General features: G+C 42.1%; 1 protein-coding gene across 3 annotated transcripts in view; it reads right to left on the bottom strand.

Annotated features, from left to right (window-relative positions):
• Positions 1-1,892: 1,892 nt before the first annotated feature.
• Positions 1,893-26,074, bottom strand: part of PUSL1 (pseudouridine synthase like 1) — a 65,188-nt gene continuing 41,006 nt past the window's right edge. For 2 of the 3 annotated variants that reach the window (XM_075189743.1, XM_075189744.1), the window contains 5 exons: positions 20,653-20,799; positions 17,964-18,134; positions 6,407-6,461; positions 5,400-5,562; positions 1,893-2,015 (listed from right to left, as the gene is read on the bottom strand). In XM_075189743.1, the coding sequence (XP_075045844.1) occupies positions 1,963-2,015; positions 5,400-5,562; positions 6,407-6,461; positions 17,964-18,134; positions 20,653-20,799 (589 nt within the window). In that variant the 3' untranslated portion in view covers positions 1,893-1,962. The remainder of the gene's footprint in view (positions 2,016-5,399; positions 5,563-6,406; positions 6,462-17,963; positions 18,135-20,652; positions 20,800-26,074) is intronic. The other variant, XM_075189745.1, reaches the window with a different exon arrangement.

Below are 26,074 nucleotides of genomic sequence, written 5' to 3'. Positions count from 1 at the left end.
CACCTCTATCTCCCCTGTCCCCCAACTTCGCTGCCTTGGTGTCACCCTCGACTCCTCTCTCTCCTTTGGCCCCCACATTCTCTCTCTTGCTAAATCCTGCCGCTTCCAGCTGCGTAACATCGCTCGCATCCGGCCCTTTCTCTCCCAAGATGCCACCAAATGTCTTATTCACTCTCTGATCATCTCCCGCTTGGACTACTGTAACCTCCTCCTCACTGGCCTCCCCCAATCTCATCTTGCTCCCATTCGATCTGTTCTTAACGCAGCCGCTAGGCTCATCTTCCTTTCTCACCGCTCCTCGTCGGTCTCCCCCCTCTACCAATCCCTTCACTGGCTCCCCTTCCCCTTCAGAATCCTCTTCAAGCTCCTCACTCTTACATACAAGGACCTCGCCAACTCCACTGCACCCTACATCTCCTCCCTCCTCTCTATTCATGCTCCTTCCCGCCCTCTTTGATCTGCCAATGACCGTCGCCTCTCTTCTCCCCTGATCACCTCCTCCCATGCGCGTATCCAAGACTTCGCCCGCGCTGCCCCCCTCCACTGGAACAAGCTCCCTCCCTCCATCAGAACTTCCCCTAATCTGTCCAGTTTCAAACGGGCTTTAAAAACCCACCTTTTTCATAAAGCCTTCCAGTCTCCCACCTAATTACCTTCCTTTTCTTCTGCCTCTTCCCCTTCCCCTATCCTCCATTCCTCCCTCTCTCCTCCGTGTCTTTCTGTCTGTCTACCTTACCCCTTAGATTGTACGCTCCTTTGAGCAGGGTCACCCCTCCTCCTGTCTCACCAGTTAACTCTGCTCTCCAGCAACCTGGTCGTCCTCCTCTAGGACCCTCTTCCCCCTGTCCCCTCCCTCCTCTCCCCCCCCCCCCCCGGGGGTCTCCCTATTATCCGTGCCCTCCCTCTTGGGCTCCGTCGTACAAAGACCTTCCCCTCTCCCCTCCCTTGCTGTGCTTTGAGCTCACTGAGTTACTGTGCTTATTGTTTACTGTACTGTGCTGTCTCTCCTTGTATTGTAATTTCGTTTGTCCCTGTACGGCGCTACGGACACCTAGTGGCGCCTTATAAATAAAAATAATAATAATGTATCAAGAAATGGATTCAAAATTGCCAGTTATATTAACAGTTCTGATCAATTACTTATTTTGTCCCTAACTTTATTTTATATGGTTAGTCCTATGCACGTTATAAGTCAACGGTGTGTTTAGCCCTTTACCATTTTTGTGGACTCTTTATATGTATTTATTGGTGCTATCTTTGCATGTGATGAAGGGCTTGATTTTTTTTTTTTTCCCCAAAACAATCTTCAGTGGTCAAATACCCCTTGATGCTTAAACTGAAGCCTTGATTGTTACAGATCCAGTATAATGGTCGCATGTCCAGAGGTTTTTCTAAAATCAGCCAACATCTGGCAGCGGTGTTCAGAGGTGGCAAAATGAAAGGTTTTTATTTTTCAATGACCATTCTTGATATGAATGCCTAAATGAGTGTTTTTCATCTTGTTGGTGAGTTAATGTTTAAAAAATACTCAGAATGGGTCACCCCCGTTACATGTCCGTTATCTGTAGATCTCAATGCCAGACTGTACGATGTATTAACAGTAGGTTGGTGTAATTAATAAAGACCATACATATAATTTTGTGCACTGTAGTGGATTATAAGGGGAACCCAGTCAGGGCTTGCAGTGTGTCATTCCCTGCTCTGTACACCAAACACTCTGAAGGGACATCAATACCAACTTGAACCACCTATTGCATAGATAAATGTTCTTCCACATTTTACACCCCAAATCACTCCATCTCCTGGCTGTTTATGTGTAAATTTGTTTTTTAATCCCCCTGTCGACATTCTGTAAATCATAATTCTTCATTTTTTCATAAGAAAAACGACAATGTTAAAAAAATATTTAATAAAAGACTAAGTTAAAAAACATATTTAAGAAAGGTAAAAAGTCTCTGGTTTTCACGTGTTCCCCGACGTGCATTTTCCGAGCTCAGTCTTGTCTGTCTTTAAATCTAAAAGAATGTAAAAGGGACAGATGGTTAAAGAGCAGTAAGTCATCTAACGGCAGATGTGTCACATACAGGGTTGGATTTAGGATTAGGTGGAGGAAGCCACTGCATAGGGGTGGCAGTTGGTAACAGGCGGCTCATCAAAAAATTAGAAATAAATGGTGGTAATGAGAAAATGCAACTGAATTATAACAAGGGTGGGGACAGGAAACTAACTGGGCTGGGGGAGCGCTACCGGAGGACCAGGATTTATCCCAGGTGAGATGAATAGGGTATTGCCTCTGTAGTTTACTCATCTAATATAGAGTAACCTTGGGAGCTGTGAGTGTCTGACCCGAACATATGATGCCCTGCGGTATTATTAGGTTAATAGCAGCAGGGGTTGGCTATTTGGGCATCTGCCCCCAGGCTGGTCCCATAATGGGCTACGTTGGGCTGGGTCACTGGTCCACCATTTATTTTGCCTTTCAAATGTTCCCAATAGGTTGCTGAGTCGAGTCTTGCCCCCCGTGCTAAAATTTACCAGCACTCCCCCGAGCACTGGGGCCACAGGTTGTCCAGAAGAGGGCGACGTGACCTTCTAGAGCAGTGGATCCCAAACTTTTTCAGTTCAAGACACCCTTAGGGTCTCCATAATTTCTTCAAGGCACCACTAAGCCAAAATAATTACCAAGTAGTCCCCCGCCTTGCTTATCATTGGCCCTGGCCGAGGCACCCCTGTGAGATCGCCGGGGCACCCCAGGGAGCCTAGGCGCACAGTTTGGGAACCACTGCTCTAGAGCCTAACAATTTACTCTTCCTAGTGTCATGTGATAGAGTGACTGAGCGCACACTCCATCTATGTCGCAGGTTAGTCAGTGACTGGACCAGCTCGGACAGACAGCCATGAGTGAGCCTTCTGCTTGGACTTCATGACTGCTTAATGCTGCTTCTTTTATAATGCGGTCTGATGCGTCTCCACAGGAGGTAATGTATAAGCAGTGGCGAGGTCCCTGAGATATATTATGTTGCCACTATTGCCCAAAAAGGTTCACTCTGGATTATTTTCATTCCTAGATCAAGCAGTTCTACAGGTTTTGAGCTATCAATGACTCACAAAAAATATCACTGTTCATTGGAATTACAAATATGTTACTACTTCAGACACAATTAATTTGTGCCTGCAATAATGAATATCTATACTCATCACTGTAAAATAGGAAAGAACTATGGCATCACGTTCGTCCCACTTTCTATCTCCAGAAAACTTCCTAAAGTTAACAGAGCTGCTCAGCAACGGACGTGCTCCCAGCAGTAAAATACCACTGTTTAACTACAAAGTCTACAGTCTGAATTAGAGGACGCTGTGAGATTATTCATCCTATTCTGATGGCAGTTTCCACCATCCATGTGGTGTAACGATGGCATTATTCAGGAGAGCTCTACACCCGGATGTGTACTGATGGCTGTTCTTCTTCCATTATATTACCAGCTGTGCCTTTATACAGCACGGACGGAGAAAGACAATGAAGAACTGGAGCTGGAACGTGTAGATGTGGTGTAACAGACTTGTCATTGTGTCTGCTTTCCCTTCTCTCTTCCTCATTCACACTAATAAGTAAGAAGATGAAACAAGAGAGTGTGCGCTGACATTCTGCCAGTTGTGCAGGATAATTACCATAAGCAGCTTTCTCCTCCTTTGTCCTCGCTAAACGGGGCTTCATTAAATGAAGAGGACTGCAGGCTTTGTGCGAGACAAACACAGGGATGAGCTATGAATCTTGTCCTCGCCCCGCAGTGGTTCTTTGATAGACTGCTTCCCAGCAATGGAAGCTCTATGTACCACAATCAAATCACAGCAGTAGTAATTGAACTCCCCGCCCCAACCTTCCCCCCAAAAAAGTGCAATTATTAAAATGCAACCAGGCCTAGACACTGTGGACCTCATTCATGAAGTATGATAGGGCTGAGGTGTAGATTCTACCCAAAGTGCATGGGTTTCAAAGCAAGACAGCGCCGTTTGCGGGGAGAATAAACTTGCAGAGCGCAATGGGAGGAGTTGGGTGGCGCTAGGATGCTCCTTGCAAAGTACGGTGTAAGAGCACCATTGGGTGTTGCTTTACAGAGCAAGGTTATTGTAAAGAGATAAAGGGTTGAGAACGGGGCAGTTTAAGGGTGCATCACTTGCTTCACGGAGGGGCGCACAGCTATTTCTACTCCACATAAAGACCGGTGTTCTGCACCAGCTCACAAAGATCTGGGGGTATATTTACTAAACTGCAGGTTGAAAAAGTGGGGATGTTGCCTAAAGCAACCGATCAGATTCTAGCTTTCATTTATTTAGTGCTTTCTACAAAATGACAGATAGACTCTGATTGGTTGCTATAGGCAACATCTCCACTTTTTCAAACCCGCAGTTTAGTAAATATACCCCTGGTCTTGTCCTATACGGTTAATGGGCTCAATTTGTATTCTCCGGGATGCATTTTGTCAGGGAAGATAATTTTTAGCTCACATTTGTTCAATAAAAAAACCAAAAAACTTAAGTGCAGCAGAATTTGAGGACAACTACAAAAATGTTTAATTTATTAAAAAGGATGCAAAGTGGTAGGCAGGCGTACTAATACAAAACCAAATGTACGGTGTTGCAGCCTGTGTGACTCACACATAACCATTTTGCAATATTCATAAGAATGCAGCCTATGAAATCACTAGGAACGGGTGACATCACAGAGGCATTTGATGGGCTGGGACGGAATGAGAGTAGATAAAAGTAAAAAAAATATATCCAAAACAGAAAAAATGGGGTGCAAAGATCGTATCAATCTTAGGTAGTTTTGTAAATGAGCTGTTGCTGGCATCTACACCTCCAGGGTTCCAGAGTAATGGCTGCTCTGATCCCCGACTGATCACAAGGATCTATAGACAACGGGATCACAAGAGTTACTGATGGGAGGGGGCATAGAGACAATATTGCACACAAGGGGGCGGGGCTTAAATACAACTCACTTAATTAAGCCCCTCCCTCTGTCCAGGATCCAGTAGGGGCCTACTCTTCTGGGAGAACTCCCTGAAAATCGGGAGCCTCCCGGACATTCCAGGAGAGTAGGTGAATATGATTCATTGTATTGTGTGTTGTGCATTGTACTGCAATGTTATTACTGTATTGTATTGTAATGCTATGTACTGTTTTGTTGTATGCTTCCTGTACAGTGCTACAGATCGGTTTTTTTGGGATACATACACACTTTAAGCAATGTTGGTTCTCTTATAACACAGGCCTTAATCATGTTCAGACATGACTTACACCAAAATAACATGGTCTCTTATATCCCAGAATCCTTTGCTGCAGAGGCGCTGAGCAAGACATGGCCCGGATGCGCACCTGCTGTCTATTACGATACTCACCTAACTCTGAGTATTCAACTTCTTTCAGAAACAGCCCACAGGGCGGAGCGATGAGCCTTCCTGGGAAAACAGGGGCCTCACGAGTCTCCAGATGAAGTGAAATTTGTTGCGGCGTGAGAAGACCCAGACCCACGGCAACCAGTGCACTAGTCATCCTCCTGACCTGAAAGGTTACCCAGATACAGGCAGATCAGATGCCACATTTGACAATAGCTTAGGGACAGTGAACATTATTAGTATGTTTCCCTGGAGTGAACACATTGATTTAAATGAATATTTCAGTGTCAGTTTGACTAAAGAGAAAGGTCCGCAGCACAGCTGTGTGATTTACGTGCGTCTGTCGCCTCAGTGGAGGCAGCCATTTTGTGGGTTGAGACAGTATCCATGAAGACTGTAGCCTATGAAATCACTAGGAACCCCTAGGTCACTTTGTGCCTCAGTTATTGGATGATAGTAAATTGATGAATACTGCTCAGTTTACCACATGGCTTCACCACTGAGTGTAGGTGACAGGAAGTGCAGGGTGTGTGGGATTTACTATCAAAACTGCATTTCTCTGAAGTAAACGTCTGCTAATTTGGTGAGATTGGGGCAGGGGCGTGGTCACTCCACAATGGGGGCAGGCCTTGCGCTTTTGAATTGCTAGGCTACCCCGTTCTCCCCTTCCTTCCAAACACCTTCATTGCAGGAGCAGCAGTGAACAGAATACTTCCCAACTTTTCTACCCAAAGCTGTCCCGGGGTTAAATTTATAAAGCTGTGAGTTTGAAAAAGTGGAGATGTTGCCTAGAGGAACCAATCAGATTCTAGCTGTCATTTTGTAAAATGTACTAAATAAATGATAACTAGAATCTGATTGGTTGCTATAGGCAACATCTCCACTTCAATTCGGGGACTGTCCTTCCTGAATCGGGACAGTTGGGAGGTATGTTATTGTCTATTATAGACCTCATTATTGTTTGTAAGGATTATTATTACGACCATGGCGGATAGGTAGACGTTCCGTACCTGCTTGTAAGCAAAGGATTTACTTTTGAAGGTAAAGTCCCAAAATTGTAAGTCCCTGGAGAAAAAAATTAAAATAACCTGTTAGTGACACACATTCAAATCTCTGCAAATTTCCCCGTGGTGCTGGAGGGAACATACTATATAGAGGTGGAGACATTCAGATACAATTAAAGAACAACTATGAAAGCATCACACCTGCTAGTTTTTAAGTAGGTAACAAATACTGCTAAGCGTATGTAACATGTATGGTAGATGAATCCTGAAGCATTTTCTAGCAATGACACTAAAAGAGCTAATTAACTTAAAGGATAAAATCACAATATTACAGTAATATCCGAAAAATGCTGTGTATATTGTCACCTGAGTGTAAGCATAAAGGAAAAACAGCACAATGATTAAATAAGTAACTATTAAACTTTGCAAACATTAAGAGTTAGTGACGTAAATCTAGGAGCAAACTGGTCACTCCACGGTGCCGGAGAACAGGTGCATCAATTAAAATCTGTAACCAAAAAATAAGGCGCCAGCAGATTCCTGGGGTCCGGCCAACGCCAGCTGACATGAATGCACACATACATGAATGTCTCTAAAATTGTAAGTAAAATATTTATTTTCTATTTGGAGAGTAGTGATGTCATCACTTATATTTGGAGAGTAGTGATGTCATCACTTATATTTGGAGAGTAATGATGTCATCACTTATATTTGGAGAGTAGTGATGTCATCACTTATATTTGGAGAGTAGTGATGTCATCACTTATATTTGCAGAGTAGTGATGTAACTCATGTTAAAAATCTTTATTAAACATAAAAATGGCCCTAGGAGCACAATTGAAGCTCTATTATAATACAAATCTGATGTCATTTTTCATAATATCACTTAAGAAAACATTCTGAACATTATCTATTACATCACTCATTTCATTCCTACTTCATTTCCTGTGTTTATCCTCAAAATCATTTACATCATTTACTATTATTAGTATTATTACTACTTATTACTGAAGGAGTATTTGTTAAAGCAATGGGCACACTCAAACATGAAAATTTTAGTAAAAAGGATCACTCTAGCTTTCCGATTTCTGAAACTATGTTGTTAAATGACGTCACATCTTATGGTACTACAGAAAATCAGAGTATATATCTTCAACTATTACAGCTAGATACACAACTAACCTGATCTTATTAATTCTTCCAAACGCCAGAAACTTGGGATTGTTTTCCCGGGGTGTCAAAATCAAACAGGGTATGTGCACAGGACCATTCACTTACATCATTTTTCAGACCATCAGTATTCAAGCACAACCAATAGTCAAGAAGATTGAAAGATGAACACGTAAAATAACACGCGTGTACAAGCCCTGTAAAATTGTGTCCTTAAGTTAACATGTGTTAAACTATTTATTGCCACATTGCATTGTATACCTAGATTGTACACTGTCCATTGTGAAAAATCTGTGAAAGGATGTGACTATGCACAGCAGGAAATATCCCGTACATATAGGAACTCAGAGTGCCAATATGCCAAAATAATTTCCTGACGGGCAGGCGGAGGATACCGTATCTTGTGGAGTGTGAGTAGTTTTCAGTTTTGCAATATCTACAAATATATTAAACATGGGTCTGTACCTATAAATTAAGTACAATTGGCAACAATCGGGATGAGTGGCTACTTTTATTCTAGAAATTCAGAGTACTGTTGTAAATGGGATATATGAATTAGTAAAACTCTGCTGTTAAAATTGTTTTACTTGATTTCGACAACTAAAAAAAAGCAACAGTTGCATTTTATGGACTGAACTGTATATATTATATGGGCATCTTGGTTTTCAGTAAGTGGTAAAAAAATAAAATAAAATAGACTTCTATACACCTAGCCCAATCACAGCTTACGTTGTGCAGACATAACCACTAGGGGGCGCTGCAGCACAGGTGAAAACATCCACATACTCTATACGGTTATTCTCACCTACTAATAGTGATTATAATTACTCCATGTTCAACAATATTCAGTTCATGAAAATGCTGTAAGGACCACGGCAAAGTCCAAAGCTAATATTGACATACCTCACACAGCCAATCTGCACTGTACTTTTAATATTCAAAGAACATAAAATGGCTTCTCAGCTTATATATATATATATATATATATATATATATATATATATATATATATATATATATATATATATATATATATGTCTTACTCATATATTCACTATTGTTTCACATTTCTCATGACATTTTACCTCAGAATGTATTTGCACTTTGTTGCCGTTATTACACAATCATTTTAATACATGTGTCTGAGTTGAAGGCTCAGTCTAGTCTGTTCCGTCACACAACAGATTTGTACAAGCTATTCTTGGCAAAACTTACGGCAAATAAGAAAAAAAAAATGACATCATGTTTACACCTGTGGAGATTAAAGTGTTTTCACCGTGCCGCAGATTTTGCATAATAGGTAAAGGTTTCCTGCAGTATAATTAAGAGTTCCCAGAAAAACTATGAGCAATGGTATTTAAGAAAAAAAATTAAAAAAAAATTGTACAATTTCTCTAAGTATAATATAGAGATAAAAAGTTTGGCTGGAGGAACGGAAAGGTTTAGTCTTACCAAAGCACAAACTACGAGCGGAATTTTCTCAAAAGTGCAAAATGATAAATTATAAAGAGTTCATCATGGAGGGAACATAGCTAAAGGAACCTGTAGTTATTAAAAATATTCCCAATTCCCAAAGGCAGTGTCACGGTGGGAGATTAATCATTTAAGGTTTTGCCACTGAATGTCCTTTTCTTAATCAATTAATCAGCTGTACTGACACAGGGGATAAGAGCAGACCTATGTTTTATTGAATGATTCTATAATGCAATGTAATTGTATTATGATCATGAAAATCAATTGAGTCATATTCTCAGGGCTGTAGGGGAATTATTTGCATAGATGATCCACATCACACATTATCTGCAATCAGCCATCAGCCTCACGGCAAACCATCCTTGGAAATCAATGCCAAGTATCGTCAACTAAATACTTACCAGATTTTAATATTCATATTTTCCCATTATTACCATATGAAGACAATAGTGATTGATTAATAAGTGTATAACTAGCAAGATTTCCATTTAGAGAGGGCTGGGATCTCTAAGACTAGTTACTAGTTTAAACCATGAGATTGTAGGTCAGGTGAACAATATCATCATCATTTATATAGCGCCACCAATTTTGCGGCGCTGTACAGAGAATATTTGCTACTCACATCAGTCCCTGCCTCATTGGAGCTTACAGTCTAAATTCCCTAAAACACATACACAGGGAGGAAACTAGATCCCTGAACACACATAAGTAATAAATGTGTTAATCTGTAATAGCTCACCCGTATTTCAGCACAATATTAAAACATTCCACGTTGTCACAGACCTCCTCATGTTTGATTCAAGAATCACTGCTACAAAATAGGCAACATGTCAATAGTATGGGCAGCATGGTGGCTAAGTGGTTAGCACTTCTGCCTTACAGCAATGGGGTCATGAGTTCAATTCCCGACCATGGCTTTATCTGTGTGCAGTTTGTATGTTCTCCCCGTGTTTGTGTGGGTTTCCTCCAGGTGCTCCGGTTTCCTCCCACACTCCAAAAACATACTAATAGGTTAATTGGCTGCTAATAAATTGACCCTAGTCTGTGTGTGTGTTAGGGAATTTAGACTGTAAGCTCCAATGGGGCAGGGACTGATGTGAGTGAGTTCTCTGTACAGCGCTGCGGAATTAGTGGCGCTATATAAATAGATGATGATGATGAATAGTGTCCATGGCCGTGTAGCCGGGGAACCGATGTGCTGAAGCATGTTTCAGCAGACTTGGCGCACCACAATCTCCTTCATGTCTTGTTTACGGAATTTGATCACTAACTAATGATTGTATTTTAAATACACCTATACACTAAATATTACCTCATCAATATACTAGACGCCAGCAGGCACACACGTTTCTATAGAGGGTGCAAGTTATGTGTTATACTGGGACAGGTGGCAGAGTGGCCTGAACAGGGCTGAGAACATTACAACCCATCGCTAGGTAAGGTCGGTGCACTGAGGGTGTATCTGTTAGAACAGTGTGTTCAATTACAGAAACTTTTGGCTGTACTGGACCCACCAATATTACAGCTTAGAAATGACATCTTTTCACAATGCCGGGTGGAGCCGGCTGTGACGCTTGCACAGAGAACCCAGGGGAAAGATGATTATTTGCAGCAGATGTTCCCCTTCGTTCCCGCCCTAAGCATGTACTTAACTCCTTCCAGGCTGGATTATAGTGAGCTGTCACCTACACACAGTGCAGGCAGACATTCTTTGGCCGCAGTCTAATATTGGTTTAACCCAATCGATTCCTTAATAACCAATGACATCACCGAGACACAAAATGGCTTAATCAATGCTAATAAGAATGCTGCGTATAAATATAAAAGAAACAACCTCATCACAGAGTGATGAATGTGACTAGTTCCTGATCTATCGTTACAGCCCCTTGGATATTGGGCGAGTTATTTGGAGTATCACTGATGTCACTGTTCCCTAGTGAACAGATAGGCTGTACGCGATTCTTGGTTCAGACCACAAAATTGCAGCTTCCACCGTGAAGGTAACTGGTGAACTTTAAAGTGACGAAGAATTTCACTCCGTGGTGTAAACACTACTGAGGTGAAAGGTGGGTACTGGGCAATAAAGGTTCATCTGGTCTGAGACTCCTGCGAGTAAATGTATCAAGCTGAGAGTTTTCCGGCCGGTTTGAAAAACCAATCAGATTCTAGCTATCATTTATTTAGCACATTCTACAAAATGACAGCTAGAATCTGATTGGTTGCTATAGGCAAACCCGCTGGAAAACTCTCAGCTTGACACATTTACCCCCTAGTCTAGTACCGGTATAACATGGTGGTTATTCTTATCCCCATGTGGACAAGTTCCCTGTTATGTTATACTTTGTATTTTATGTTTATGCACTGTATGTTTTGCTGCTTATTATATTACTGATCGGTTGTAGTACTGTTCCTAGGTTAAGTTCTTTATACACAAGTTATCCCTCTGCTGCCTGGTCTCAGTGGTTCTAGGAGGCTGGTCGTGTGGATGGAGGGACAAGGACAATTTTACACTAAAATGTTACACTTGTGGTGCAACAGACCCCATCCCCTTCTGTTGTACATTGTGTTTACCATGTATTGTTTCATCTGACCAACTGCCCAGCTCGGCAGAGTCCTCCCAGCAGAACGCCCAGGGGGGAGATAAGGTGGTTCCATACCACAAGGTCACTCACCCCAAGATGAGTCAGTAGCGGTACACAAGTCTCTGGTCAAGGTGCTCCCATTGTGTGTGCCTGCCCAGGTTAGTGTGAATATCCCACTTCAGCACTTGATGTATGCTGGTGTACAGTAATCTGCCTATGAATAAACCAATGTTTAATTTTGCTCCGACTACCCAAGTCGAGATACCTAGTGCCCTGCCCCTGGTACCCTAGTGCCAAAACTGGTCCAGCTGAGTTCAGCAGTCGCTCAGTGGTTGCCCTGACCCTGGTACCCTAGTGCCAAAACTGGTCCAGCTGAGTTGAGCAGTCGCTCAGTGGTTGCCCTGCCCCTGGTACCCTAGTGCCAAAACTGGTCCAGCTGAGTTGAGCAGTCGCTCAGTGGTTGCCCGGCCTCTGGTACCCTAGTGCCAAAACTGGTCCAGCTGAGTTCAGCAGTCGCTCAGTGGTTGCCCTGACCCTGGTACCCTAGTGCCAAAACTGGTCCAGCTGAGTTGAGCAGTCGCTCAGTGGTTGCCCGGCCTCTGGTACCCTAGTGCCAAAACTGGTCCAGCTGAGTTGAGCAGTCGCTCAGTGGTTGCCCTGCCCCTGGTACCCTAGTGCCAAAACTGGTCCAGCTGAGTTGAGCAGTCGCTCAGTGGTTGCCCGGCCTCTGGTACCCTAGTGCCAAAACTGGTCCAGCTGAGTTGAGCAGTCGCTCAGTGGTTGCCCGGCCTCTGGTACCCTAGTGCCAAAACTGGTCCAGCTGAATTGAGCAGTCGCTCAGTGGTTGCCCGGCCTCTGGTACCCTAGTGCCAAAACTGGTCCAGCTGAGTTGAGCAGTCGCTCAGTGGTTGCCCGGCCTCTGGTACCCTAGTGCCAAAACTGGTCCAGCTGAGTTCAGCAGTCGCTCAGTGGTTGCCCTGACCCTGGTACCCTAGTGCCAAAACTGGTCCAGCTGAATTGAGCAGTCGCTCAGTGGTTGCCCGGCCTCTGGTACCCTAGTGCCAAAACTGGTCCAGCTGAGTTCAGCAGTCGCTCAGTGGTTGCCATGTCCCTGGTACCCTAGTGCCAAAACTGGTCCAGCTGAGCTGAGCAGTCTCTCAGTGGTTATATTTGTGTATTATAAATGATTCTTTCCAGAACAAATAAATACTCTTCTGACTTAATGAAAACACGTTATCAGTGAGTGAAGTTATATACCTGAAATAGCTCATGTGTTTCTACCTCAATGAACCTTCCCAGCATGAAGTCTGTTCTATCCTTCAGACATTTAGACATTTCCTATGACGGTGGAGCTTCTCTGTCTTACATTATTATAAAAGAGGGGAAAGCCTGAGCTTATGTTAGTGGTTGTCAAGTTTCCAAGGTAACACAAATGCTTTGTACAGGCTGGGGATTGGTGAATGACTTCACAGGGGCCTGGTTTTGGTGACACAATAAGATTAACTGACACGCACTGCTCTGCTCTATAACTTTTTGTCCTTCATCAGTATAAGTTAAAGTGTCCTAAAGATGCGGAATGTGGCTGACTGCAAGGGTGGGAAGAGACGTTCAATGGCGCTTTCATTTTGAAAATAGCCTTCAATAGTTTACTTTTTTGCACTGTAGTGTGTTGTTTTTTTGTTTTTTTTTTAAAAACCATGAGGGGAAACTTCCAACTTAAAAAAATAAAATGTGTCAAACATACAATAATAAAATGACCACTAATCATTAACATTTATTTATATAGTGCCAGCAAATTCTGCAGCGATTTACAATAGGAATACCGAGTGTGTACTACTGACAGCTCAGCAGAGATCCTGTATAAAGTACAATTGTGGCGCGTGAAGCCGCTTAGTGACATCAGTGGCGTCAGACTTCAGGCAGAGACCTCTCCCCGATATGTACAGTGTAAATGATAACACCCAGCGCAGACACCAATGGCAATGTTTGAGAGATACCTGGATATTTTAGTAGTAGCAGCAATGGAATACAGCGCAAAATAATACTATCCCATGTAGAGAAGAACCTAACAATAAAGCTTACTAGTTGTACAGCGTCAGGTTGTTTGTTAATATATACCAGTTAGTTTTCCCTGCACTGTGTATGCAGCGCCAATTAAACGAATACGCCGCTGAGACATATTAAACTGAACTATTTACTTCAATTTGATGCTACATAACCGTATCTCGCTTTCACAAATATTTTATGTCTAATTGTATTATTTTATATTGTGACATAAAAGTTATGCTTACTTTAGTAATACTTGTAGTGAATATAACCACAGGGACTCTCCCTGCTGGCTCCGTACTGTCCCCCTCCTGAACCATTCCCAGCTATAACGCACATATTGGGTAACGTGTTCCTGTGTGTTGAGGGCCGCTGGCGTCATTTATTCAGCGATATTTACAGAGTTTACTCCAGAGAGTCGTACAGGCAAGATTTTTTTTTGTTTTTATGTCTCCACTGTACAAATTGCACAGTATATAACAATATATAAAGGTTCTTACTATTTTTAAGTTTTGTGAAATAGGCTCGGGCTTATGATTAAGTTTCTGTTGGGGTCAGGGTTCAAGGTTCAAATATAGAGCTCAGCTAATATTAGACTGCTATAATGACACAGAGGGTGTGTTGGAGTTATAAGCCGCCTTGAGGCTTTGTGGCCGGATATAATGGTGTAACATACATACACACACACACACATATATATATTATATATATATATATATATATATATATATATATATATATACACGTGTGTGTGTGTGTGTGTGTGTGTGTGTGTGTGTGTGTGTGTATGTGTATATATATATATATATATACACACACACAGTGCTTTTTTGTCATAGAACTCACCGGAACGGAGTTCTAGCACCTTTTTTTGACGGCTTTTCCAAGTTTTAAAAGCAACATTTGATGTTTGGTCCATGTGGACTTGAATTGCCCTGTTGAGCGTAGCAGGTCAGTGGCAAAGTCATTAAAACGGTGCATGTCGAGTTCGATGCATGCGTACTTCGTCCGCGCTGGTTATGATGACACTGCTCAGCTTGTGGCGCTGCTCAGCTTGTGATTGGTCATGTGGTCGCGCGCCAAGTGCCTACTGCAGGCGATGACTGTTAAGTTTCGTTACACAACTGACGTGTGTGGGTGTGTGTACAGTGATTGACCACGTGATGTGAGTTCCAGCACCTTTGTTCTTACAAAAAAAAGCACCAATATCTATATCTATCTATATTTCTATATATCTCTCTCTATATATATATATATTTAATATATATATATATATATATATATATATATATATATATATATATATATATATATATAAAAACACCATTGCAGAATTGTTACTTAGATCAGCCTTGTGACTAAACTCCAACAGCTAATTAGCAGGAAAACAAATATGTTTCTTTTTTTTTTTTTACAGAAAGTAGATGTATGCAGCAACGACCAATTATGACTAATGTGCTACAGATACACGCCCACTTAGAAGTACTGAACAAATATTTTATTTAAAAAGGGCCGTTTGATGGATTTGCTGCTGGATACCGATAGATCATTTATTTTTAATGAGCTTAATTGACCAGGCCAAGTGTGAGTCACAGTGACAGGCCAGCTCAGACCACCCACATCCTAATGTCACATGCTGCACAGAACTCTCCTCCTCTGTTACAGCAGCAGACACATGGATCATACAGTACTGAGCGTGTATCTGAGAAACACCACCTCACAGACAGAGCACTCACGTCTGCCACAAATTGAAACTATCCAGCAACTACCAAAATAGTGCCACGTAAAGGATTCTGAAAGATGTTCGCACATACGCTATATAACGCTGACCTCCCAATATCTGACCGCTGTCACATGGCCAGATATCGCCACTAATGTGGCCCTAAAATAAACGCTATTCCTTTTAATGATTCGATCTCAGTTAATCAGCTAATTTTTAGGAATAACTATATATGCTTTAGGCATTTTGAATGACAACATTGCAGATTTGCTTTGTAGCACAGTGTGGATTGGTTTACTCATACAAAGGGGCAGGTAAGTCGCAAGATACCTGAAGAATCAGATGTTTGGCCTGTATGACGTCCCATCAGGATATTGCCTGTGTCCATGGCTCACATCCGAATTTTTTTATTTAGGGGTTTAGTGGTCCTTTAACTTAACTTTACCCTACTCTGTATCTCTTTTGCCGATATAAAACATCAAGGAGCCTCCCTGTACTTCTCTCAGACTATCCCCCTCTCTGGCCTGCCTGTCACACGTTTGTTCCCCCCTTCAATCTGTCCTCTTAGATCTCCAAACTTCTCAAGAAATAGTCCTCTACTCACCCACTCCGTCTTGTCCTTCGCCTCTCCTCCTATCAACACCTCACTCTCCCGCCTTCAGGATTTTGTCTACACTGCTACCTTCCAATGGAGCTCCCTGCCCCGCCTGACCAGACTCCCCCCCCAACCTCTAATCTTTCAAGCGCTCCCTCAAAACTCACCTTTTCACGCTTACCTATCTCGCCACATTCTAAGCCAAGTCCTTCCTCACACTCCATCTTCCCCTTCCACTCCTTTCTCTCCATCCCTATTGTCTCCATTTCCTACCCCAGCCCATCCTAAATAACTCCCTCCTCTCACTCCACCTACCTGTTCCTCTCTCTACCCACCACCCATAATATCTCCGTTTGCTTCCCTGCCCCTCTTGAATTTTAACTCTCACAAGCCCCGTCCTAACTTCTAATGTAGCTCTTTCTCTATTGTCTCTTCTTATATTGATTGTTACGGACTCTATGGTTTCTCTTACCCCTTAACTTATTTGTATATTGTTTTCTTTACAATTTCTTGGTTATACATCTCTACGGATTCTGTGACGCCTTATAAATAAACAATGATGATAATACTAGGGAGCAACAGACTCCATAAGCATGTTCAAGGAGACTGCTCGTTTGCCTGAGAATGTATTACACAAATAGTATAATAATAAACTACACATTACATTTTTTCAGAGAATAGTATTTTTTAAAACAAATATATATTTTTTAGGGAAAAATACCTAGTTCCACTTCACCGTGGTCATCACAGCCAGTGCAAACTGCACGTAACTCAAGATGAAAATGGAAATAATGATTGCTCCATTTGGGGCTTTCACTTAGTAGAGCTGGATATAGCGCCCCCTGGCTGTACACACTAACATTGGCCTCTATGATATCTTAATCTACAAGTAGGGCTTTTGTATTTTTAAAATGTATTCCCAGTATAGAGCTAAATAATAAATAAGAGATGACAGAACTGGATACATATCGTTTCTCCATCCGGTTTATGCTATGAAGCCGGTTTGCACATGTGCGACCCAGCTCAAACGCGTCGGTTCCAACGGGATTGCAGAACGCGAAATGGGGACATCATCCCCAAACTGCAACAGTGAACTTGAGCCACAAACTTTCAACCGCATAAATGAAATGGTGTTAATTGGTGAACGTACCGCAAACATATCTGTGGCCATCGAACCAGTTCAACTTGATCGAACTTCCAACCAGTGTTAAATATTCCAGCATCTCCTATTATGTCCTGCTTAGCTCTAGTTCCTAGTGAATGTGCAATCTGCAGTTTCATAGAGGCATAACTACAGCATACAAATGCCTCTCTCTCCTACCTGTAGGTGAAAGGTGCACTTTAATCTATATCTTTCAATATGCCCCCCTCCACTGGAACAAGCTCCCTCCCTCCATCAGGACTTCCCCTAACCTGTCCAGTTTCAAACGGGCTTTAAAAACCCACCTTTTTCTTAAAGCCTTCCAGTCTCCCACTTAACTACCTACCTTATCCTCTGCCTCTCCCCCTTCTTTCCCCTTCCCTGCCTCCGTCCCTCTACTCTCCCTCTCTCCCCTGCGTTTCTCCGTCTGCCCACCCCTCCCCTTAGATTGTACGCTCCTCTGAGCAGGGCCATCTCTCCTCCTGTTTCCACCACTTCTAACTCTGCTCTCCAGCTACTTTGCCCTCCTCCTCGAGGGCCCTCCTCCCCCTCTGGGGGTCTCCCTGTCTTCCGCGCCCTCCTTTTGGGCCCCGTCATTTGCGGATACTCCCCCCGCCCTCACTAGCTGTGCATTGAGCTTACTGAGTTACTGTGCTTCATGTTTACTGTACTGTGCTGTCTTACCTTGTATTGTAATTCGTTTTGTCCCTGTACGGCGCCACGGACACCTTGTGGCGCCCTATAAATAAAAATTAATAATAATAATAATAATAATAATAATTAATAATATACTGAAGTAGGGAAACAAAAGGGTATTCGTAGGACGCTTACATTACCTGCATTGGTGATTTGGTAAGAGGCTGGTGGAGGGTGTGACATCTACCTGCTGCAAAGTCTTGATTGGAGATTTAAATGGAGCCGCCTTATCTATAGACCTGAAGGCGCTGAAGTCATGTGTCCCAAGCAGTAACTCTGCTGCTTCCTGGATCCTCGGCATGTCAAGATCCCTGAGAATAGAAAGCGCATATGTCTCATGACGGAGTACATATTTAGGGGTAAAAAGATTTTACGGGTGGAATTCAATTGGCTGCCGAAAGTAACGCGGCCAATTGAATTCCCTCCTCAATGTTATAACTCCGTGGGAGCTGAGCATTGGGAAATGAAACATAGGTAATATAGGATGATTAATTTATACCAGTTCTATACTTATACCAATATTTATATATAGTTTTATATCTCAGCTTCCACTGACCTGACTGGTCATGATCAGCACGGGACTGAATGTGGTGGCAGCATGTTCTCTCTTGCAATGTAATTGGCCATGGACAATTGTAGGTTGTAAGACGTAGGCATGAGGTATCTCCAAATACGTGTAATAGTGATACATTTGTATTTTATCTATACTTAAATCCATTTTTACAAACTCAGGGCTAGATTTACTAAGCTGTCGGATTGAAAAAGTGGGGATGTTGCCTATAGCAACCAATCAGATTCTAGCTTTCATTTATTTAGTACCTTCTACAAAATGACAGCTAGAATCTGATTGGTTGCTATAGGCAACATCCCCACTTTTTCAAACCCGCAGCTTAGTAAATCTAGCCCTCAGTCTTACCGGATTGGGGACCCCTCTCTGCTGATCGTCTCTCTTTTGTGCGACTATAAACGGGTAAGTAAAATAAACAAACCCAAAATCCCGCTGCAGCACACATGCTGTTAACACAACTATTTATTGATTAATGTCAGCGACTCAGGATGGGGGACGAACCTGCAAAGAAATATGTCAGCACCCAGCAGCAAACAATTCTTATGATTAGTTGTCTACCCAAAGCCCTTCTGACATTGAAGAAAATGTAAGATAACAACATAGCTATATATTTTCTGTTGGGGTGTAGTTCCATTTTAGGTCGGTAACCTGAGATGCAAAACTGACTTTCTCAAAAGAAAGTGATCTTTTCATCTCTCCCTTGGCAAAGCATTAAAAGATCTTGCGAAATCTCAGCTATATCAGATATTTACTTTAAAACGCTCTCCTCTGTATCAAAGCATAGTTTGTCAGTTCCATACATTTCAAACCAAGTTAATGTCAGTCACCCTTGGCAAACCAATACACGGCTATATTTCATTCTCTCAGAACCTTGGCATACTTAATGCTCTGCCTATCTTACACATGGCTTTAGTCACGAAACACCCCCCCAAGCATAAGCAATCCTTACTTTACAACACAGGGATCACCTAACGAAAGTTGGAGGGGGACAGGGCTACAAAAAAAGTGTCAGCCGGTAACTTTCTAATCTCAGAAATATGTTAGAATCCATTAAGCAATCTGATTCCCTACGTACACAGATTTATGGAGGACCGGATAAGACCATTATACTCTGCTCTGGTGAACATACGAGATAGGGCAGGGCGGTGGTTTAGTGGTTAGCACTTCTGCCTTGCAGCACTTAGGTCATGAGTTCGATTCCTGACCATGGCCTTATCTGTGAGGAGTTTGTATGTTCTCCCCGTGTTTGCGTGGGTTTCCTCCCACACTCCAAAAACATACTGGTAGGTTACTTGGCTGCTAAATAAATTGACCATAGTCTGTGTGTGTATGTTGGGGAATTTAGACTGTAAGCTCCAATGGGGCAGGGACTGATGTGAGCGAGTTCTCTGTACAGACTTTCATTTCCTATACACAACAGAGAAGACATATATAGTACACATAATTCACTGAAAGCACAAAGGGGCAATCATTGCTTCTTCAGCTAGAGTCACAATACCTAAAAAATGTATTCTTCAAAACTGGTTACACATGGACAAGCAGGAGATGAAGTGGGCAGGGCTAGTACAACCAATCAGCATTAGAATGTTAATAGTGTCTGGACTTTCCCAAGACAGTCACCTTTTTTTTTAATCCAAAATGTGTGTCCATGTGTGGGCAAGTTTGAAGTAGAGATGTTCACTGACCCCCGTGGTTTGGTTTTGGTTCTGGATTAACTTCGTATTTTGGTTTTGGCAAAACCGCCCTCACGTGTTTTGGTTTTGGATCCATATTTTTTTTCTAAGATCACATAATTCAGCTCTTTTTTTTGTTCCTATATTATTATTGCTATTATTAACCTCAATAACATTAATTTCCAATCATTTCCAGTAATTTTTTGTCAAGTGAGAAGAACACTGCTACCCCTCCTGTTTCTATATGAGCAATGGCACTGGAGACTGGAGAGTGACAAGAACACTGCTAACCCTGTTTCTGTGTGAGCAATGGCGCTGGATATCCTGGGAAGGGGGGTACTTATGGAATCCAAAACCCGCGAGATCCGACAACGCAACAATGACATTTTGCCTTGATTCAGATCCGAGGATACGCGAAAGTACCGAGCCGGCTCGTGAGCCTACTCGGATCTCCTAAGTTCGGGTGGGCTCGGTTTTCCGAAAACCGAGCCCGAGCATCTCTAGTTTAAAGTGGGACTGACTTGGATAAACTGCAGCAAATACAAGTATTCTTTAGTAACATGAGCGGCCCTAAACAGCTCGGCTTACCTTTCACTTGCTACCCAGCACAGATTCCTTTCAAACACCGGCAATGCTGTGTTTTTACATCCAGTCACTATACGGTAAAGGTACGTACGGGACAGGGCTTTATAGCGAGCATGAAAATCATGACTTACACGAACGGCCTTCAGTACACTAAGTGGGAGAAAACGTACAATTTAGATGATTATACATAACTGACATTCAACAGCAGGCAATCGGGAGGCTTACAAAATGCCGCTACAAAGAGGATGACTTAACATCAGAGCTCACAGGCTGGAACTTGTGAAATAAATATATAACAAAACAAAAACTATGGAGGTTCACAGTCATAACTTCCATTGAAAATATATTTCCTATTATAATGGTTACTGATCATGTGATCAGTTAGTTTAAGATTAGTTTGATGTCTGATCACGTGACTTAGTCACATATTAGGTCCACCTGCAACTTGACATTTGAATACATTACAGTGTTTTTGTTGCACTTATTTTTCAAACCCAAGATTCTATTCATAAGAAGATTCTAATTCCACTTTCTGACACACAAGAGTCCGATATACTCTCGTCCACAAAACTAGCTGTGCTCTTAACACCATCCGTTTTCACTTGCTCAAGCCTCCATCTCAAAACTTGATGACTATTGCCTATCCTTGAAAGGACTAACCGTGACTCATCTTGCTTCCATCCTGTTTCCAATCTACCTGGGCAGCACGGTGGCTCAGTGGTTAGCACTTCTGCCTCACAGCGCTGGGGTCAGGAGTTCAATTCCTGACCATGGCCTTATCTGTAAGGAGTTTGTATGTTCTCCCAGTGTTTGCGTGGGTTTCCTACGGGTGCTCCGGTTTCCTCTCACACTCCAAAAAAAAAAAAAAACATACTAGTAGGTTAATTGGCTGCTATCAAAAATTGACCCTAGTCTCTCTCTCTCTCTCTCTGTCTGTGTGTGTTAGGGAATTTAGACTGTAAGCTCCAATCGGGCAGGGACTGATGTGAGTGAGTTCTCTGTATAGCGCTGCAGATTCAGTGGCGCTATATAAATAAATGGCGATGATGATGGTGATGATGTTGCCTTCAAACGCTTGGGAAGTCTTGCTCTCTCCCAACTGATAAAGCCAAAGGTTACTTTTCTATTCCGATCCTCCTTGACCCCTCTTCTGCTTTCGACACTGTTGACCATTTTCTGGTAATTTCACACCCTTAGGGCACTTGAGATAGAAGGAGATGTATCCAGCCACTCTATCCCTTCGCTCATTGTCTTTATTTTGGTTCCAATATTTTGCTCCTCAGCATTCACCTTAAATTTAAAGCAATCCACTTAACTACACCCTCCTACATACCATCCATTCACCATCAACATTTATTTATATAGCCCCAACAAATTCCGTAACACTTTACAATTGGGAAGAAACACAGTAATAAAACAATACTGAGTAATATCCATTTATATCTTTACAGAGGTCTCCTTTGCTCTTCTTAAAATTGCCTCATCTCTATTCACGGCTACAGAACTAAAATGGAGCAATTAGGTGAGCATTCACTTATAGGATATCATTATTCCCATTCTAATTTACATGTTCAATTTAAAACTCCTTAAAATCCTCGTAAACATAGCTGTTGTGTCATTTCAATTATTATTCATTGCACCAAATAAACACAATGATACAGTGATATATTTTATGTGACCGCTGATATTTTATGATGACTTTTAATGTTTAGTAGTTTGAATCCTGACATTAGAGAAAAAAGGAGTTTTCGCATCACAGGAGCCCAGGTAACTATATCAGATTTCTGGGACCCACCCTTGTAAAGGAAAGGCCGAATTGGTCAGATGTGACTGGTTGGGAGTCAGGCTGGATCTCATAGCTCCATTAGTGTCAGCCTCACAAATAAAGCGGTCACCAGCTGCCTGCATTTTGGCCAGATACACCAGAAATCTAGCCCGAATTAAATCAAGCAGATCCACACACACACAAAATGGCCACCTTAATTATTTCACCTTAGCTCCTGCGAGGAGATCCAGAAAACATGTACTGTGGGTGAAACCCAAAGACAGGTATGAAAGCAAGTGCTTTCAATGTAAAATAACAAAGTTAAATGAGATAACATTAAAAAAACTAAATTAAAGTGAATAAAAACATTTGTCCGGTTGCCCTGAATGTCCGCCTGTTTGCTCTAAACTGATATTTCAGAAGTGGCACCTCAGGCCCATTTGACAACGAAAGTTTTTCCAGGAAGACGCAGACAGGAAGTGCTGTTTTCAGGACTTCCTGCTTTCCCGAGAAACATGCTGCCTAGGGCAAGATATGCACCAGCCATTGGGCAATGCCAGTCCAAATGTATGATGTGCTACTTTCCTGGATGGTTTATTCCAGAACTTGCCCTTTACCACACGCAACATTAAGAACTCCAAGAACTGCAGTAAGAATTGATGATTTATTTTTCTACCAGGCCCGGCTACACAATGCTAAAAGAGAGCATTAGTATGATGTCTACTATTGCTGCCTATATATTTATATGGACGGGATATTTGGTACTGTTGGTGGCCGGAGTTGTGGAGAGGTCACACAGGGAACCCACACAAACACGATGAGAACATACAAACTCCACACAGATAAGGCCATGGTCGGGAATCAAAGTCATGACCCCGGTGCTATGACAATTACTAGTAATCTTCTGCTACCTTTAGTTAGTTTCAAGACAGGGTCCACAATTCCCAATACTGCCCATGCAGAAGAAAATGCGACAAAATTCTGTAAATGGTTAGAGGCACGAAGCTGTATCCTTTCTGCAAAAAGTGTTTTATTCCAGGAAATTCCCACATACAAAGCACAAAGGGAGCTTCTCAGGAGCCACATTTCAAACAAGCATCTGTATCGGATAAACCCATAACGTGTCTACCGTGAGGAGACAAATAACCTCTATGGAAGATGTTAGGAAACATTTCTCAGTAAGAACTCGCTGTCATCGTAGAACATGAACATGACAACGTTTTGAAAAGTTGTTCTAGTGTGAGAGCGTCCAGTTCATTTGACCAATCAGAAGGGGATTGAGATCTGGAAACCAAAGTGAAATATTTTTTAGCCTGAAACAATGCAAATACATGTGTATCCGGAAGACTGTATTTATCTATCATCTGGGTCACTGTCAGGAGTACTCTCTCCCTAATTCATTTCCATGTTATCACATTAGCAAAGTATTATCCAAAGTGTCCTGGGATAGATCAGATTCATGAGTGTTTAGAAAATAAATTAGATCCTTTTAAGAGAGGAAATAGCCCTCCATGGTGGTATTTGATAATGTGGAGTGCAACCGGCCCCTTATAACCCATAAATGGCTAGCATAATTATATTGGGAGATTAACGCCCCATTCTGATGAGCTTTGCTGAAGTTTTACTAGGCTGAAGCGTGGACGCTTGTTTTGCCCTATAAATCTGCGTCACTGTTAAGAAGATTTTCATCAGCAACCGTTAGGGTTATAGGTAGAATCTACATAGGGTATAACAATTTATTGAATGTAATCATTTTCAGTAAATTAATTCGGCCTAGGTAGAACAATGGGAGTTTATTGCAGCTATGCATTTCTTCCAATACTCATTTATAAAGGGGCCTCATGTTATTTGAGTATAATGCGTGTACATGTTTTGATAATTGAATCCCCAAGTGGGTGAGTGCAGAAGACGCCCATGATAGTTTTAGGTGCCTGCACTAATGCGGTGTAGTAACAGAATTCAAATACATGGCTATAGGTTTAACCTGATGTATTGTCAATCCAGAGATGATACCATATTGACTTATCATATCTAAGATGAAGGGATTGTCTAGGGTTAGATTTGTACACCATGAGATCGACCAAGCGTCGTAATTTTGATTTACAACGGTCCAGATCTGATATCCCTAAATTCAGCCATAGACTCAATGGCGATAATGGACAGCCTAGACTCGAGCTGAGAGATGTAACGGTAGTTTAGCTGCATTAAGCATTTTAAGAAGCAAAGCTGGGTCATCTGGTGCGTTGCTCCATCATCTTGACGTTGGTGTTTATGTAATCTTACCAGCAAAGACAATAATCATTTTAAATTACATGTAGAACATGCATACTCTGTGTCATATACATGATACTTGGGGCCAAGGAAATCTATGCTCATGGACCTGAGAGAACAAGAACAAGTGAAATCTACAGCCGGTTTCTTGCCCATCAGGGTTGACAACAATGAAATAATAAGATGCATTGATGCACTGGTCCAAGATACTTGTAATGTACTGCAGTCTGGACCCCCAAATGCAGGGGTCTCCTATACTCTTCTACCAGGCTTATTCTCTCTTCCCCTCAAGGTAAGAGCTGAACGGCAAGTACTATAGTGCTAATTAGTTACTATGGGAACGGGGATTGTGTGTGAGCGATGCACTACAGACAGGAATGTTCTGTTTTCTGTGTTCACAAGCCAAGAATCATTGCAGCTCCATCTCATCTGTTAGCAACAGTAAACATGCCGCACGTTGCCCACTTATCTCCTTTACTGGATTTCTCCCGACTGCCAGAGGCATCTGCAATAGATTTTAAAGCGCTGTGTTTTCCTGACCTCAGAGCAAGCTTATCCCCATATAATTAAAGCAAGAAACAGTCGTAAACCAAAGCACTTGACTCTCCGTTTCCCCTATTGAATCAGAACATTTTCGATTACAGGCCCATTTCTTAGCAGGAAAATAAGTGTTGGATGCTCAGTTATGTTTTACAGGTTTCTATGGACCTGTGGGAGTCAATATGAGATTATTTTATTTTAGCATTGTTTAAATCGACTGGAAGAGGTATCTCTTCAGGCAGTAGACTTCGTTTGGCCCAGCAGCTATAGTGTTAGGCTTGGTACACACTACAGGGTTTTTAGCCAATTATCGAGCCAATCACACAATAAAAGACCGTTAGGTCCAGTATCAGCTTGATGAACGATTATCGTTCCAAAGCACATTGTATCGTTTTATTCGACTTTAAGCCAAACTAAAAATCTCGTTCAGCGATGGAACAATGTCGTTCCAATTCTGCAGTGCGTATGCACTCAGGACCAGCAGTGTCCATAGATCTCTATGGAGTGTGCAGAGTCATGTTCTTTTCAACAGATGGTTATGACAGATGAAGAGCACAGATCTGAAGGTAAATTGTGTAAAATGTGTTTAGTGTGTACACAGGAATCAGCATGCTGATCGGGAATTCTTATAATCGTTGGTAAAATCATTAAGGATATCGCATGGGGAGAAATTTTGTATAGTTTGTACCCAGCCTAACTAAACAGATATAGCACCTAACAGACCTGATTTTCGCAGGATAGCCTTGATTTTCAGGAAATGGGAGTGGTCTGGCTGTGAATGGGTGTGGTCTGGTGTGACCAGGGGTGTGGCCTACTTTGTCCTCATTTTTCCCTTGGAAACTTTGGGTG

Source organism: Mixophyes fleayi, chromosome 11, assembly GCF_038048845.1.
Source record: "Mixophyes fleayi isolate aMixFle1 chromosome 11, aMixFle1.hap1, whole genome shotgun sequence".
Classification (NCBI taxonomy): Eukaryota; Metazoa; Chordata; class Amphibia; order Anura; family Limnodynastidae; genus Mixophyes; species Mixophyes fleayi.
The sequence above is the reverse complement of the archived record's forward strand: the minus strand, read 5'-3'. Positions and strand labels throughout refer to the sequence as shown.